Raw genomic sequence first — 15,238 nt, 5'->3', positions numbered from 1 at the left:
CCCATCTTCCCCTTCCCTCTAAGCTTCACCTCTCTTCCATTCTTCCCCTTCCCTCTCCCTTCCCCTCCTCTCCTCTCCTGGTGCCTAGGATCACCTAGCTAGGGAATGGCAGTGGGCAGGACTCTAACCCCAGACTTCCTGACCCTAAGCCCAACACTCTAGACACTGGCCACCCCAATCCCCCAGGGCACTAGTTGACCAGAAGTCTGTTTGGCTGGAGTGGGAGAGCCTGAATTCTCTCATCGGTTCCCTAATTCAGCTTTTCCCTCTTTCCCCTTTGCAGGTCAAGGGCAGCCCAAGCAGCCACTTTTACTCTCCACCCACAAGGCCCCAGCTTTGGAGATGAGGAATTCCGAAGAGCCACCAGCCACCCCTACTGTGCTGCAGCGGCTGCTGCAGGAGCAGCTACGCTATGGGAACCCCAATGATAATCGTAACCTCCTGGCCTTACACCAACAAGCCACAGGAAATGCTCCCCCTTTCCCTGGTGGTGGGGGCGGGAGCCCTGGATCTCAAGGGGAGGGGATGAACCCCCAAGATCATCAGCACCCCCACCAGCACCAGCACCCACACCAGCACCCTCATGTGCACCCGCACCAACACCCGCACGTGCACCCACACTCACACCCACAGCAACTCGGGGCCCATGCTGCCCGTCAAGAGCCCCAGGGTCAAGAGATCCAGGTAGACAACAACGTCATGGAGAAGCAGCTGCCCTCCCGTAGGCAGAATAGTGAGGATCTGCCCACTTATGAGGAAGCCAAGGTCCAGTCTCAGTACTTTCGAGGCCAGCAGCATGCCAGCGTTGGGGCTGCCTTCTATGTCACTGGGGTCACTAACCAGAAGATGAGAACAGAGGGACGGCCCGCGGTACAGCGGCTCAACCCGGGGAAGGTCCACCAGGATGAAGGGCTCCGAGATCTCAAGCAAGGCCATGTCCGTTCCCTCAGTGAGCGCCTGATGCAGCTGTCACTGGCCACCAGCGGGGTCAAGGCTCATGCCCCTGTGACAAGCTCTCCACACTCCCCACCCCAGCCTGGTGACCTTTATAAGAGCCCTGCCACTTCTGGCGACTTCTATAAGAACCCAGGGCCGGCAGCAGCTCAGCCCAGTCTGAAGGTCATGGAGCATCGGGGCCCACCTCCTGAGTATCCCTTCAAGGGTTTGCCCAACCCATCTCTGGTCTGCAAGCCCCAGGAACCTGGGCACTTCTTCAGTGAACATCGGATGAGCCAGCCTGGAAGAATGGAGGGGCCCATGATGAGGTACCAGCATCCCCCTGAGTATGGAGCAAGCAGGTGAGCAGTGTCTCTGCCCTGCACCGCTCTGCCTGTCCATACTATCTCTTGTAGTTTGGGGGCACTTTAAGAGATGGGATGGGAAAGAATCTCAGAGTGGGGGGGGTAGCTTCTTGTTCTGCACCCCAATCCCTGACCTTCTAGCTCAACCACTATATTGAATGCCTACTATCCCAGGCACTCCTAAAGTCCAATCTCGAACTCGAGTTGGACCCCTTGGTCGCAGAAGTGTTTTCTTCCATTTTGTAGAGTGCTGAGGATGTGCTAATGCTCCCTCCTCCTGCTCACCCCTATTTTGTGATCTGTCTGGCAGCACTTCTGCCTTTGTCTAGGGAAGCCAGCTGAATTATTATTATCCACCAAGCTCAATGAGAGGAGAGAAACCCAACAGCTTGGAGTTCAGGAGACCGGGCTGGTGGATTGGTCTTTTGTTGCTTGCACTCCCTGTGAGGGACCTAGGCAGTGGAGAATTATTGGGGTATCACTCCAGGTAGTGCAGTAGAGAGAAGCTGAGCTCCTACTCTCCAATCAAGGGCTCTAAATTGAGCTCTGCCACTTTCCCACGGCGTCCCCTTGGCCTGAAGTCCCAGAGGTGCCTCAGGAGAAGAGGCCCCTTTGGGGGAAGAATAGGGTGAAGGTGAGGTATGAAGTCCAGACCCTCCTGAGCCACTGGCCCGATATGGGGCAGGAGCCGGAAGTGGGCCACTGGACAGCACCAGTCTGGGCTGGTGGGGTCCTTCCTGCTGTCCCCAGGGAGATGAGAGGGAGCTGTGGCTAGGCTGGCGTCAGGGAAGCTGGACGGGCGCTGAGAGGGGGCGGTGGCCCGGCGTTTTCTCTCTCTGTCCTGGGGGGGGGGGGCAGGAGCTCCAGCCCGTGGCTTCAGTGGCCCACCCGCCTCCTCAGGAAAGCTATTTTCAGAAGTCATTCACCGGTATTGTTTGTGATCTGCCCCAACTCCCAGGGTATTTAGAGCTTGAATGTGGATGGGAAAAGCCCTTTGATCTTTCTAAATAAATAATTGAGGGCCAGTGAGGGAAATTCCCCCCCCCACCGGGGAAATTTCAACGCCAAAATTCCAGGAGAATAACTTTTCCTTGTCTCTTCCCTCTCAGCTATCTGCTGATCTCTCCATCCCGGAAAAAGCCCATCCGGGAAAGCGGGCCTCTTAGCAAGATTTCTTTCCGCGGGTATGCCTCGTGTGGCCCTGTGTGCTGCCTGCGCCCCTGAGACCTAGGCCCCTCGCTTTTGGGGTGGGGAAGCGGGTGGCTTTGTTCTGACTGGACTCTGACTGTGGGAGAAGGGAGCTCGCATGCAGAGCAGCAGGGCGTGGTGGGCAAACGGGGCTGCGCGGAAGGAGGCCAGGCTGGGCCGGCGGCCTCGTGGGTGCCTCTGCCAGGAAGCCCCCCAATTAGAGGTGGAAATTCGCTCCTTAATCCGCAAATGACAGAGCTGGGGGTAGAGAGGAACCCTTGAGCAAATTGCGGCTAAATCCTTCCAGCAGTGGAGGCTCCAAGAAGGTCTGGAGATTAGCCGGTGAGCTCAAGAGAAAAAAGAATCCTTTTATTTCCCCTCCTCCCCTCCTCCCCCCAAAAGAAAAGAAAAGAAAAAAGAGGAAGAATCAAAATGGGAGAACTTTAGAGCAGCCGGGGCCACCGAAAGAGTCCCCCCATGAGAAAGCGGGGAGGAACATAAAGCTTGCACCCGGGAGCCGCGCTCAGCCGCGCAGCCCTCCAGATGGGAGTCCGGGCAAGAGCGCCGCCGGAAGAGGTCCAAACCTTTGTCCTCCTTGATTGCCGAGCTCCCTCTCGGCCCACTAGGGTTAGCCATTGATTGAATGCTTTGTTAAGCAAAGAAAAGGCGAAAACGTTGGCGAAAAAAGATTATTTTTGTTTGTAAAGAAAGCAGCCACCTCCTTTCAATTGTTGAACCCTTGCCCAGGTCTGAGGTTTCTTTCAGTCATTGTTCGCTGGAATTTCTGAGTGACCTTACAGTTTGTGCAAGAGAAGGCAGCCTCCTGCAGGAATGCCCGGCCCTCTCTGATTCACCCCCGAGGGGCTGCGAAAGAAAGGAGCCGCCGAGCCTGTGGGGAGCCTAGATTGGGCTCCTAGCCACCTGTGCGCCGGTGCGTGCGTGCGTGGGGGCATGCGTGCGAGCGAGCACAGGCTGTGTGTGAGGGGACAGACGGACCTGACCGTGAGACTGACTTAGGAAGGGCCCCGCGGGCACCTCGGCCGACTTAGGATCTGACTAGCTGCTGGGGAACAGTGCCTGAGGTCAGGGCCCAGCCCCTGGGATCATGTGATGCTATTGTCCGCCCCTGCTTAGTTTGCACGGTTAGTGTGGCAGCCAGGTAGGCTGCTTTTGGGACCTTCTGTGTGGAGGGGGATTCAGGTCTCCCTTTGGCCCCAAAGCTGCATTAATGCTCCTCGGCTTTTCTCTGCTGGGACTCTGTTCCTTTTCACAAGAGCCCGTAAATGGAGATCTGGGTTATAGTACTCTTCCCTTCTGTTTACAGCCTGGAGAAACTGAGGCGCAGCTGCTTCCTCTCAGTTTGGCCCCCAGGGAGAGACCAGATCTGACAGTCTTGGGAGGCCGAGAGTGGGGGTGGGGGCAAACCCGGCCCAGCCCCTGTGGTTCTGCCCGTGGGCTCCGGGCCTAAAGAGAACACCCCCTTAGGTGGAGTCCCGGGACCAGGGCATTCTGCCTTCCATACAGGCCTGCAGCATGAACCTCCCACAAGGCGGGAGGCCCTAGAGTGCCCCCCAGAGCGACTGAGTGAGAGGGAGGTCCAAGTACCCAAGCTGTCATCTTTGGCCGGAGTGTGTGGGGTGCTCTGCCCCGCCCCCTCCAGCTCTACGCTTCCTGAGGGCAGGGGCTTCTCCTTACCCCTCCTCTCTCCCACCCCTGGCTAAAGCTGCGGGGCTGCACTTGGCATTTCTAATGAGCTGCCCTGGACCGAGGGGCAAATCCACACACTCAGCCCCGCCCTTCTGGAAATACCTTTACCTTTAGGTGTACTCCTCCAGAGGTCCCCCTACTGACTCTGGGCCTCCTGAGTTGGGCGGGGCCAGCTGTGAGAAGAACCCGACTTGCCTGAGGCTGTTCTTCTGTTTACTTCTTTGTTTGTCCAGCCAGCCGCCTTTTGTTTTCCTAAAGCCGATGAGGGAGATTCCTCGCCAGCTACCATCCCCAAGAACAATGAAATTCCCTAGGGAGGCTAGGGGGAAGGGAGAAAGGAGCAAAGATGGTGGCACTTTAAAGAGGAAATTGGGCGGGCCACCAAGTACTTGACTGGGAAAGGGCTCCAGGGCTTGGCTAGGGTAAACGCTAAAGGCTTCGAGTTTTCTGGAAGGAAGGGTACACATGGCGCTGTGGTAACTCCTCGCTGGTGGCTTCCAGCTTGCCCGGAATGAGGTGGCTTCTGGGAGGGTTTTGCTTCTTGACCATCTGGGTGATGGGGTACCTTCTGCTGAAGAAATCTGGCTGGGAATTGAAGGGGGCAGGAGTTCTTTGGGAAACCAAATCTAAAGTGGCTCTCAGGGACCCCCTGATTTGCTCTTGGCCAAGTCTGAGTGGAGGGCTCCAGGGTGGCCCAGACTGGTCACTGGCCTCACTCAGAAAGAGAAGTCAGTGCTAGTGCTCCCCCACTTCCTCAGTCAGCACTTCGGTGTGCATCTGTGCTCTGCTCCTTAGGAGCCAAGAGAGAGAATCGGAAGGGTATGGTCTTAGACTGCTCCTGAACCCCGGGGCTGGGGAGAAGGAAGAAGAGCCGTCATTAAGGCCCCTCCTGAGGAATCCCATGGAAACCAAGTATCTGTGAGTTGGAGGGGGTGCCCAGGCCTCCAGATGCAGTCATTCATGGCCTCCCTTGTAGAGTGCATGCCATTCCGAGGAAATAATACTTCTTGGGCACTAGAAACTGCTCTTAATCTGCCTTAGGCCAACACTGTGCCCTCTTGTATATATACAAGGCTTTGTGCTGGGCCCCGGCCATCCCTAAGGTAAATGCAGAACAGTCTTGCCCTCAAGGACCTTATGTTCTTCTAGTCATGTGGCAGAGAGGGGGTGGGGAGAGAGAGAGAAGGAAGGACAGAAGGACAGACAGAAGGACGGACAATGGTTTGGTGGTTAGAACTTGCCCTGTATGCAGATGGCTATCAGGTTGGCTGCTAGCAGGGCTGTAGGGCAAAAGGCCTTGAAGTTAGCAGTAAGAGGAGTAGTCCTGGCCCTGCCACCCACCCACCATGGAATCTTGGACCTGAATCACTTCTCTCGACCTCAGTTTCCCCTTTTGTAAAGTGGGAGATTTGGTTGAACTGATGGTGAAGTACCCTTCCTGCCCTCCAATGCTGATGGTATTGGACACATAGTGCCAGGTATGGCCCTCATTGGTAGTGATCCCACCAACAAGTACCATGGCTGGCATTTAGCAAAACATTGGGCAGTAGCTATTCCATGCTCTTGGTGGGTTGGGCATATCCTTTGGAATCACCTTCTGGAACTGGCCCTTAGTAGACTACTGGGAAGATATGCAGGTTCTCTTCCCTGGGCACAGATCCTTAGATGCTCAAGGCCTTTAATAAATGCTTGGCAAGCTGATGAGGGAACACAGATTGCACCTTAGAATGTGATGATGCCCTCTGTAGTTTGATGCCCATCTGCAGTGTTAGGTGAGACTTAGGTTCAGACCCTTGGGTTGAGAAAACTGTGAAGAGGGTGGGCAAAGGAGAGGATTGTTTAGAGGCCCAAGCAGATGGCAGGGCTGAACCATTCATCAGGCAGAACTGAGGCCCGGCAATGGGGAAGGCTGGAGTATAGCCCCATTGGTGAAAATCCATTCCCACTGATTCCAGAAAAGAAACCCAAGCATATACTGGAACAGTAGCCTTTTCTAGACATTGGGCCATTGACACAGCTTGGGCCTGAGCTTTGGGGAGAAGGGGCCATGAGGGGAAATTGAGAGAGATATTTGGGAATAATTATAAGAGATTTGGAGCCTAGAAAGGACCTGGGTTTAAATTCTGCTTCTGATCCTATTAACTCACCCCCACTCCCAAGGCCTGAGCTTTACTTTCCCCATCTGTAAACTGTGGATGCAGCTGCCACTACTTGTGCTGTGCCCCTCCCAGAGAGGTCACGAGAGAAGGCTCTTCTGTATTAACAGTGGATGTGATACTAATTCCAAAGTCCTTCCTACATGACTGGTGTGTGTAGACAGAATGCATGGAGACATCTGTTTACATCCTCTTCAGAGAACTAGATGTTTTCATTGCATCTAAGGGTTGGATTGCGACCCTTCTTCCCCACCCCACCCCTACCCCATGCCACTACCCACTCCCCTCCCTTGACCTCTTTGCTAACAAACTCAAGCCGAATGTGTTCTTCATGCCTTTCAGGCCAACCCAGGACATTTCCCTGCAGCCGAGGACCCCTCACCATCATAGCCCTACATCTTCTGTGACATCACTGGGGTCCTTGAACCTGTTACAGTCACCACCAACAGCCAGACCATCTCCGGGGCAACAGCACCCCCTGAGCCAGAACCAGGGAGAGCCCAACTCTCTCCTGCCCAGGCCCCAGCAGCTATTCCTGCCTAGTCAGGGCCACCAGGGGGAATCCTACCGCCAGGGACAGCCCAATCCAAGCCAGCAGCAGCCAGGAGATGCCTACTCTGCCATGCCTCGGGCTCAGCAGCTATCCTCCCCTTACCAGCCCATGCCATCAGACCCCTATGCCATTGTCTTCAGAGCCCAGCAGATGGTGGAGGTGCTCTCTGAGGAAAACCGGTCCCTTCGCCTGGAGCTAGACACCTGCTATGAGAAAGTGACAAAGCTGCAGAAGGTAGAGCTCCAGCTGGGAAGAGCATTCTAGATATGAGGGACAGCCTATGCAAAGCCTTGGAGGTGGGAAATGAAGTATCATTCCTTAGAAGTTTTCTTGAAACCTTTCCCCTATAGCTCCAGTTTCAATATGATTTTTTTAAAGCTGGGAGAGCCTATTTCCTGCTGTAACCCCTCCTCCCCAACTTGGGGGTCTGGTGAGGAGTGGGAGGATAGCAGGATTTGGATTTTCCAAAGCTGTATGTCTGATAACAACTTGGGATCAGGAGTCTCTCTGCCTCTGAGGCCCAATTCTCTTAAGTGGCCCCACCAGTCAGGCCCCCCTGGCTCTTGACTTTCTCATGGAGGCCAGTGAGTGGAGCCATGCCTTTGCCAACTTCTCCCCCTCTCCCGTTTGGGCACCAAGCAACTCTGGTAGCTCACTGTCCCTGCCTCCCATGTGAGCTATTCAGGGGAGGCTCTGTGGTGGTGTTTACTGCCTATGTCCTTAGGAGACTCCCAGAAGGAGAATTTGCAGGGCCCTGATTGCTTAACACCAGATCAGGGTCCTAAAGGCAGACGAACTAGGGCTGGCCCTCAGATCCTCCAGCAGAGACATAGTAGTGGTCATTTAATGTGGTTGCCTCCATGAAACTCACAGTGTCTAGTTCACCTTCCTGAGTTGGCCAAGCTGGTTAATGGTTGACATCTCTCTTGGGCTGCCAAGATACCTTGTCTGTAGGAGGAAGTTAGTGCCCTGCTGGGGGTTGGTAGAGGGAGAATTTCGAGGGAGTTTGCCCTGCATTTTGGTGGTGGGGGCCAGGGCATCATCAAAGCAGGGGCCCATGTCCTACCCCGGGCCTGTCCTTCCATTTCTCCATCTTCTTTCCAGAGCTATGGGCTTGATCTCTGTGGGGAGGATGGAAGGAGCAAGGTTTGACCTGGGGCCCAAGGGGGAGAAATAGACATACCAGGGGAATCAAAGTGTGGCTCAGCTGAAGAGTCATGGAGAGGTGCATGATGGGCATAGATATGCTTCGATATCCATCATGGGGCCACAGACATAGAGCTGGGGGAGGTGGCCTAGAGAGACCATCTCGTCCAGCTCCTTCATTTTGCAGAGGAAGAAGCTGAGGGAGTCTAGAAATGGGCATGACTTGTCTAAGGGCACAAACATAGAGAATAGCAGAGTTAGTTGCAGACCCAAGTCCTATAACTACAAGGGCCTGTGACCAACTCTGGTAGACATGTTAGCTTATGCTTGCTTCCTGAATGTCTGTATCAGACTTCAAGGGACCAAGCTGGAGGGCGACCCACTCTTCTCCCTCCTATGCCCCAAAATGTGACTGCTAAATCAGTTTCTGGTTTTGGTCCCTTTTTTAGCTGGAGACAGAAATCCAGCGTGTCTCAGAAGCCTACGAAAACCTGGTAAAGACTTCTTCCAAGCGGGAGACCCTGGAGAAAGCCATGAGAAATAAGCTAGAGGGAGAGATCCGGAGACTCCATGACTTCAACCGAGACCTTCGAGGTGAGCACTGGCATAGCAGTTGGTCAACAGACTACCAGATGGTTTGGGAAAAGAGCTGAAGAATAAATTCTGAACCATCTGGGACAGTGGTCAATTTTAGGGAATGAAAGACTGGGGGTGACATCAGAGAAGATCATTAGATTCATGCTAGATGTATAGATTCAAACTATCAAGGTTCCTCTCTTCCACCTCCCCCTCATTTTGTAAAGGAAGGAAATAGGCCGGGAGAGGGGCAGAGATTTACCTAAAGCCACACAGGACCAAGCCAGAACTTGAATCTGGGCCCGCGACTCTTAAGTCCAGAATTCTTTTTGCTGCCCCTTGTTTTCTTTCCAATTGGACAGTGACCGCCCAGATAGCCAATCCTAGAGTAAGGGAGCTCAGAATTGAACTGGAAGAGTTGGGAGGCCCCAAGGAGAACAGTCCTCGGCCAAGTGCTTCCTGGCTGGTGGGAGTGAGAGACAGAGACAGACAGACATGGCAGGGAATGGGGCAGGCCCTCTGAGGGACTTCCTTCCTTGTCACTCAACCTTCCTGATGAACATAGGCAGCCCTCCCCTTGGACAACCCCTGGGTCCTGATGGGTCTTGGTCTCTTCAGTGAAAGAATGAGTGATTTGACATCAACCACAAAGCTGGGGAATGGTCTTGGAAGTGCCTACTTTGAAGTGACAGCGGTGCCCACCTTAGGAATTGGTATATCTCTGGGCTGCCACTCTCCCTGGCCTACCCCAGTGTGCTCCTTCGCCCAGCAGGATTGACAGGAAGGGCTAGGTCCTCTCTGCTTTCTCCCCTAACTTAATCTTTAGGCCAGGAGCAAGAATCAAGGGGAATCAGGGTTCCTTGGAGTCATATCTTCTTTAAAACCGAGTACCTTAGGTGAGAGTGGATTGGAGGATCCTGGGAGTATTTGAGCCACAGAAGAAGAAATGTAGGGAAGCTCCACCCACCATTCCCAAACATTGAAGAACTACCTCAGAGAAGAGGGCTGGGCTTACACCCCGTCTGCTTGACCCCAGTGGGCCCAACTAGAAGCAGTGGAGAAAAGTTGCAAAGCAGCATATTTAGGGTTTCGTGATTGAAATTGTCCTGAGGCAGATTGGGTGGGGAGGTGCTAGGGTGGCCAGGTCCCCACGAGGCAGCTATGCAAGAGAAGGGGAGGCTTAGCCTCCTCAGCTTCTGAGGCCATAGGCTAGATAGGACTGTACAGAGCCTCCAACCTAACCCACCCGTTCCTTTGACCAAGGCCCAGGGAGCTTCCATGTCTCCTCTGAGGTTGCACAGCTCCAATCCCTTCCAGCACTGAAGCAGAGCTAGATAGGACTGTACAGAGCCTCCAACCTAACCCACCCGTTCCTTTGACCAAGGCCCAGGGAGCTTCCATGTCTCCTCTGAGGTTGCACAGCTCCAATCCCTTCCAGCACTGAAGCAGAGCTAGATAGGACTGTACAGAGCCTCCAACCTAACCCACCCGTTCCTTTGACCAAGGCCCAGGGAGCTTCCATGTCTCCTCTGAGGTTGCACAGCTCCAATCCCTTCCAGCACTGAAGCAGAGCTAGATAGGACTGTACAGAGCCTCCAACCTAACCCACCCGTTCCTTTGACCAAGGCCCAGGGAGCTTCCATGTCTCCTCTGAGGTTGCACAGCTCCAATCCCTTCCAGCACTGAAGCAGAGCTAGATAGGACTGTACAGAGCCTCCAACCTAACCCACCCGTTCCTTTGAGCAAGGCCCAGGGAGCTTCCATGTCTCCTCTGAGGTTGCACAGCTCCAATCCCTTCCAGCACTGAAGCAGAGCACGTCTGTCCTTGCTTTCCTCTCAAGCTCATTTACTTCTCTATAAAATGGAGAGAAGCAGGATTAGACCAAATGATCTCTCAGCCTTTTTCATAAAATCCCAGGGCCAGAGCTGAAAGAGATCTTAGAGACTATCAAGTCCAACATCTCTCATTTTATAGAGAAGGAAACTGAGGCTGGAAAAAGCCAAGTGATTTGTTCAAGGTCACACTTAGTCAGTAGACATTTAGGAAATACCTACTGTGTGTCAGGCACTGAGTGCCGATTATATAGTAGGTGGCAAAGTTGTCACTAGGACTTGGGTCTTCTGACACCAATCCCTGCTCTCTCCCCATGGCACTCCTCTGCCACAATCACAGGGAGGCCCAGTTATGGCTGCAACCCTCAGACAGTACCCCTAAGGAGCGGTCATCTGGCCTCCCAAAGCCGCCCACCCATGTAGGTGAACCCACTTCGGGGTCTGCATCCCCAGGCAGCCCAGACCACATTTGGCAGTTCTCATGGTCAGCAAGTTTTTCCTTCCATGGAGACTGCATTTGGCTCCCCACATCTTCCCCCTGCTGTGGCTGGTTCTGCCCCCTGGGGCCAAGCTGAACAAGCTGCTGCCAGCTCCAACATTCCAAAGGTTCTGGGCTGCCCTAGGGATGAGCTTCCTGAGGCCCTTCCTCCTAGGTCATGGAAGCTGGGGACCCAACTGGTGCTTGATTGTTTGCACAACATGGGGGAGGAGGAGGCATCATGTGGCTTTCCCTCTCCCTCCCTGGTGGGCCAACTTCCTTCAGGGGTTCAGGTTTGGGGTCATATATTTCTAGTCCCCCATTTCTGGGTTTGGCAAGAAGGAACAAGCTTATCTCAGGCAGGGTCTGTGTCGAAGGGGCAAGAAGCATATGTGGTGGGAAGCTTGTGTGAAGGTCTCTGCTGAGTGACCCTCTCCAATCCCACAGAGAGAATGGAGACAGCCAACAAGCAGCTTGCTGAGAAGGAGCATGAGGGGTCAGAGGACACCCGGAAGACCATCTCCCAGCTCTTTGCACAAAGTGAGTGGGTGGGCGACAGGTGGGTGGGACCTGGCGCCTGGACTATTTTCCTAAATGCAGCTGGAAAGCAGACTGGCCTGGCTACCTTGCTGTGGTCAAGCATCAGGAGAGTAGAGAGCTGGGATGGGAATTGGGGAGAAGGGGGAGGGGAAGGGCAGGCTGGGCAGGGGGCGGCTTGGCAGGGCAGACTTTTTAGTCAAGGCTTCCACTCTTGGCTATCTTCTAGCTTCTGTCCCCTCTCCCCACGCTGGGCCTGTTGAAGTGGAAGTCCCTGAGCAGGGCTCCTTCAGGAGTCAGGGCCGGGAGCTGTGACTGGATGATGGCAGGGCATTACTGTGGCTAGAGGCAGGTCCTGCTGTGGCCTGAGCTGGGCTGTGGTTGGGGAGGGAGGAGCTGGGCCTGCCTTCTAATAGCCTTTCATTGTCTCTGAAATGCCCTTTGGTTGGTAACAGGGAATTCACCTTCCTCTCTGTGAGTCCATAATGGGCCCCACCCAGCCACACAAGGCTTAATTCCTTCCAATTGCCTTAATCACATGGGGGAGGAGGGGGAAGGTGCTCAGAGAAGCCTGTATCTACACAGTTGCCCCGTGTCCCTTCTCTACTGATGCTGCCCTAGTGAGTTGCCCAGATGGGCCTTGAGCGGTGGAAACAGCCTCGAAACCCCCCTCAATGAACCTTGCTTTCTGGGATTGTGTTCGCAGTGTTGGACTCTGGTCTCAAAGCTGGGATCCCCCCTTCCCCCCACAGCCACCTCTTCCCCAAGTGGCCTGTTCCTTTGTCAGTAATCTTTCTGAAAGGAATGCAGTTTTTCTGGTGTCATCAGGGCCCAGAGCTTGCTTTCGCTCTCTCCTGGCTCCCTGAGGGAGAGAGCACTGGAAGGCTAAAGTCTCCCCACCAAGGGTGAGCGGATGTCCCTGGCTTGTGGAGCTTTGCTTTACCTGCTAGGTAAAGGGGTTGGAGCAACGGGCATGGGGCCCCTTGGATAGTCCTACCTAGATATGTGTTCAGGTGTGAAAAACAAATTTCCTGGTATGGTGCGTTCAGTGCCTTTACAGATGGGATCCTGTGAGGCCGCAGCATGACGCGTTTGTGTCTCTCAGGCTCCATGCTCATGCTCGTGGGACACACGGCATCCCACAAGCCTGTTCGATCTTAGCTTGACTCTGTCTCTTGGCAGGTGGGAGGCTGTACCCTGAGGCTCTGGGTTGGGGAGGTCTCATGGGCTGGGAATTGTGAACCATGGAGAAGAGAATCTGTCAATCGTGGGGAGAGAGGCCTCCAGGGACTTTTAGAGTCAGAAGACCTGAGTTTCGAACCTACCTCTGCAGCTTCCTACCAGGGACCTTAGACAGGTCACTTACGCTCTGACTGCAGTTGCCTCATCTGCAAAATGAGAGACATTTAAGGTCCCTTCCACTTCTGTGAGGTGAACAGGGGAAAGAACCTTTGTTTGAAGTCGAGGGAGCCTGAGGGCCAGAGAAGGGGAAAGCCTGGCTATGTAGAGCCTGTGTTGCCCCTGGTCCTGCACAACAAGCTAGAACCGAAGTGAAAGTAGAGCCCAGGTCCGCCGACTCTCTGCCCAGTGTTCCTTCCTTCAACCCCAGAGTCAAACCAGAATGAAATGAAACCTGCGGCTGCCTCCAGCCAGGGTCTTGCCTTGTGACGGCTCACCTTCAAATGGAGCCTACATTTCTCTTTCTCCCTTTTAAGTGGAGAGTTTGGCTGGTTTGGACTAAGCTGGGCGCTCAAGAGTAGGGCATGGTCAGACCAACCCTGGAATAAAGGACATGAATGAGAGGCCAGGAGAGGACCCCTTTCCAGACGCTGGGTATGTGCCTCTGAAAAAACACCGGGAGCTGGTTTCTCTCCCTGAGCAGGGCCCCAAGGAAGGAAAAGGGCAAAGCTCCACTCCCTCTCCTTCTGGCCCCCTGAGAAGTAGCTGAGGCCACCTAGGCGAGCTGTTCCTGGGTGGCCCTCCCTTTCTGCCCAGGGCGCTTCGGGTGGTATTTTGGACTTTAAAAGAGGACAGGACAAGGCTGTGACACTTGTTGAGCCCTCACAGGATGCCGAGCACCCAAGCAAAGGGCACTCTTTGCCAGCCTGAACTTGATAGGGAGCCTGAATCCAAAGAGCTGAGCTCAGTCCTCAACTTAGCTAACTGCTCGCTTCCCACCTGTTCACACCAGGTTTTTATTAACCTGCTTGGAAAAGGTCTTTGGGGTCTAATAGCTCGTGCCTCCGAAAGAATTTTCCACCCTGGACAGAGCTTGCTCGGAGAGAGAGAACACTTGACCCACAAATGAGCTCATAAAGCAGACTTGTAAATGATCATCAAGCCACCTACCTAACATGGTCACTTAAAGATAGGGCCAAGGTGCTAAATTGGGAGATAAGCTGGCAAAGACTCCAATTGCTGTACTTGGCCCCTGGGCCAGGCAGGCAGGCTCTGGTGGGATTCGTGTGCCAGGGCGGCACTATATTGCCAAGTAGGGACTTGGGAGGGGTGTCGATTTGGTTTTTTAGTCTAATTTGTAATGGATTTTCTAGAAGTGATTTTGAACATGAAAATTTGCGTTGTGACTGTTTTTGACAGTATCCCAGTGACTTTGGAGTCACATCCAATAAGGCCCCAACAGGAGTTTTTAGTCATTCCTTTGGATCTTCTCAGAGATCCTGTTTGCAAGATTGATCTTCAGATTCCACTTTCTCCTTTGCTCCCTTGGTCAGTCTGGGGGCACCCTACTGTGCCACCCTGCTGTTCTTATCCTCTGCCCTTACAATTTAGGGAGTAATAGTTGAGCGAGCACCAGCTCTTTGAGTACTTGCTGTCTAGGTGTTCCCACGTGGGTTTAAATGGAAACCCCAAAGTCCTAGCACCCTCTTCCCAGCCCCTCTCCCTCTCAGCCCATTGGGAGCTGACACTTAAGAGCCATAGGCACAGAAAATGAGAGAAGGCATTGGGCAATGAGCAGGAAATATTTGTTTGTCTGGTTTTTCATCCCAGCTCTCCCTGGGACTTCTCTCATGTGTTTCTGTAGCCCATTCAGCCCAGGTGAGGGACAGGAGAGGGGAGAGATTATAATGGCTCCCTCTAGCTTTGTTCTGGGTACCTCCTCTCTTCCCCCAGTGTCCCACTAGGGGAAGGACTAACCAGAAGGCAGGGGGGTACCTTCTAATTTTGCTGCCAGGCCTTTGAAAGATGAATGAGTTCCCAAGAGAGAAACAGATGCAGAAATTGGCAGGGTGGAGAGAAGGGACGGGCAGTCAGGCCCAGGAACATCTGGTCTCCAGGGAAAACCTCATTTCAGCTTTGCTCACAGCTCAGAAGTAATGTTCCAGTTGAAAGGGTGGGATTAGGGGTTCAAGTGCTTTTTATTGGGTATCATATTTACTGGTCTATTATATGTAAGAGCTTAGTGAGGTGCAGGGGCCTGAAGCCTCCTTCTCTACCTCCCAGTACTCTGCCTCCATCCTTCCTCTCTGCTTTAGCTTTTATTATGGCACATTTTGGAACTATCAGGGGGGCAGAAGTCCATATTTCTATAGGGCTTTATGGTTCTCAAAGTGCCTGATCTCATTGAGTCCTCATGACCCCATGAGGTTGGCAGATCTCAGTCACCTCTTCCTGATGAGGAGACTCAGACCCAAAGAAAGAATTGTCCTGGCTGGGGCCTCACAGGTAGGCCCAGAGCCCTGTTCCAGGCAACTCTCTCCAGTTTCATGCCATGTGGCATCCTCATAGAAACAATGGTAACAAG

At 53.7% G+C, this 15,238-nt stretch overlaps 1 protein-coding gene across 7 annotated transcripts in view; it reads left to right on the top strand.

Annotated features, from left to right (window-relative positions):
* The window catches only part of AMOT (angiomotin), a 62,939-nt gene that overhangs the window by 17,213 nt on the left and 30,488 nt on the right, over nt 1–15,238 (top strand). For 3 of the 7 annotated variants that reach the window (XM_007507543.2, XM_056809397.1, XM_056809398.1), the window contains 5 exons: nt 284–1,298; nt 4,992–5,114; nt 6,695–7,139; nt 8,501–8,645; nt 11,386–11,478. In XM_007507543.2, the coding sequence (XP_007507605.1) occupies nt 343–1,298; nt 4,992–5,114; nt 6,695–7,139; nt 8,501–8,645; nt 11,386–11,478 (1,762 nt within the window). In that variant the 5' untranslated portion in view covers nt 284–342. Of the gene's footprint in view, nt 1–283; nt 1,299–2,410; nt 2,486–4,991; nt 5,115–6,694; nt 7,140–8,500; nt 8,646–11,385; nt 11,479–15,238 lie in introns of all 7 variants that reach the window. The other 4 variants (XM_056809400.1, XM_056809399.1, XM_007507546.2 and 1 more) reach the window with 4 other exon arrangements.

The sequence above is a fragment of the Monodelphis domestica genome, chromosome X, assembly GCF_027887165.1.
Source record: "Monodelphis domestica isolate mMonDom1 chromosome X, mMonDom1.pri, whole genome shotgun sequence".
Taxonomy (NCBI): Eukaryota; Metazoa; Chordata; class Mammalia; order Didelphimorphia; family Didelphidae; genus Monodelphis; species Monodelphis domestica.
The sequence above is the reverse complement of the archived record's forward strand: the minus strand, read 5'-3'. Positions and strand labels throughout refer to the sequence as shown.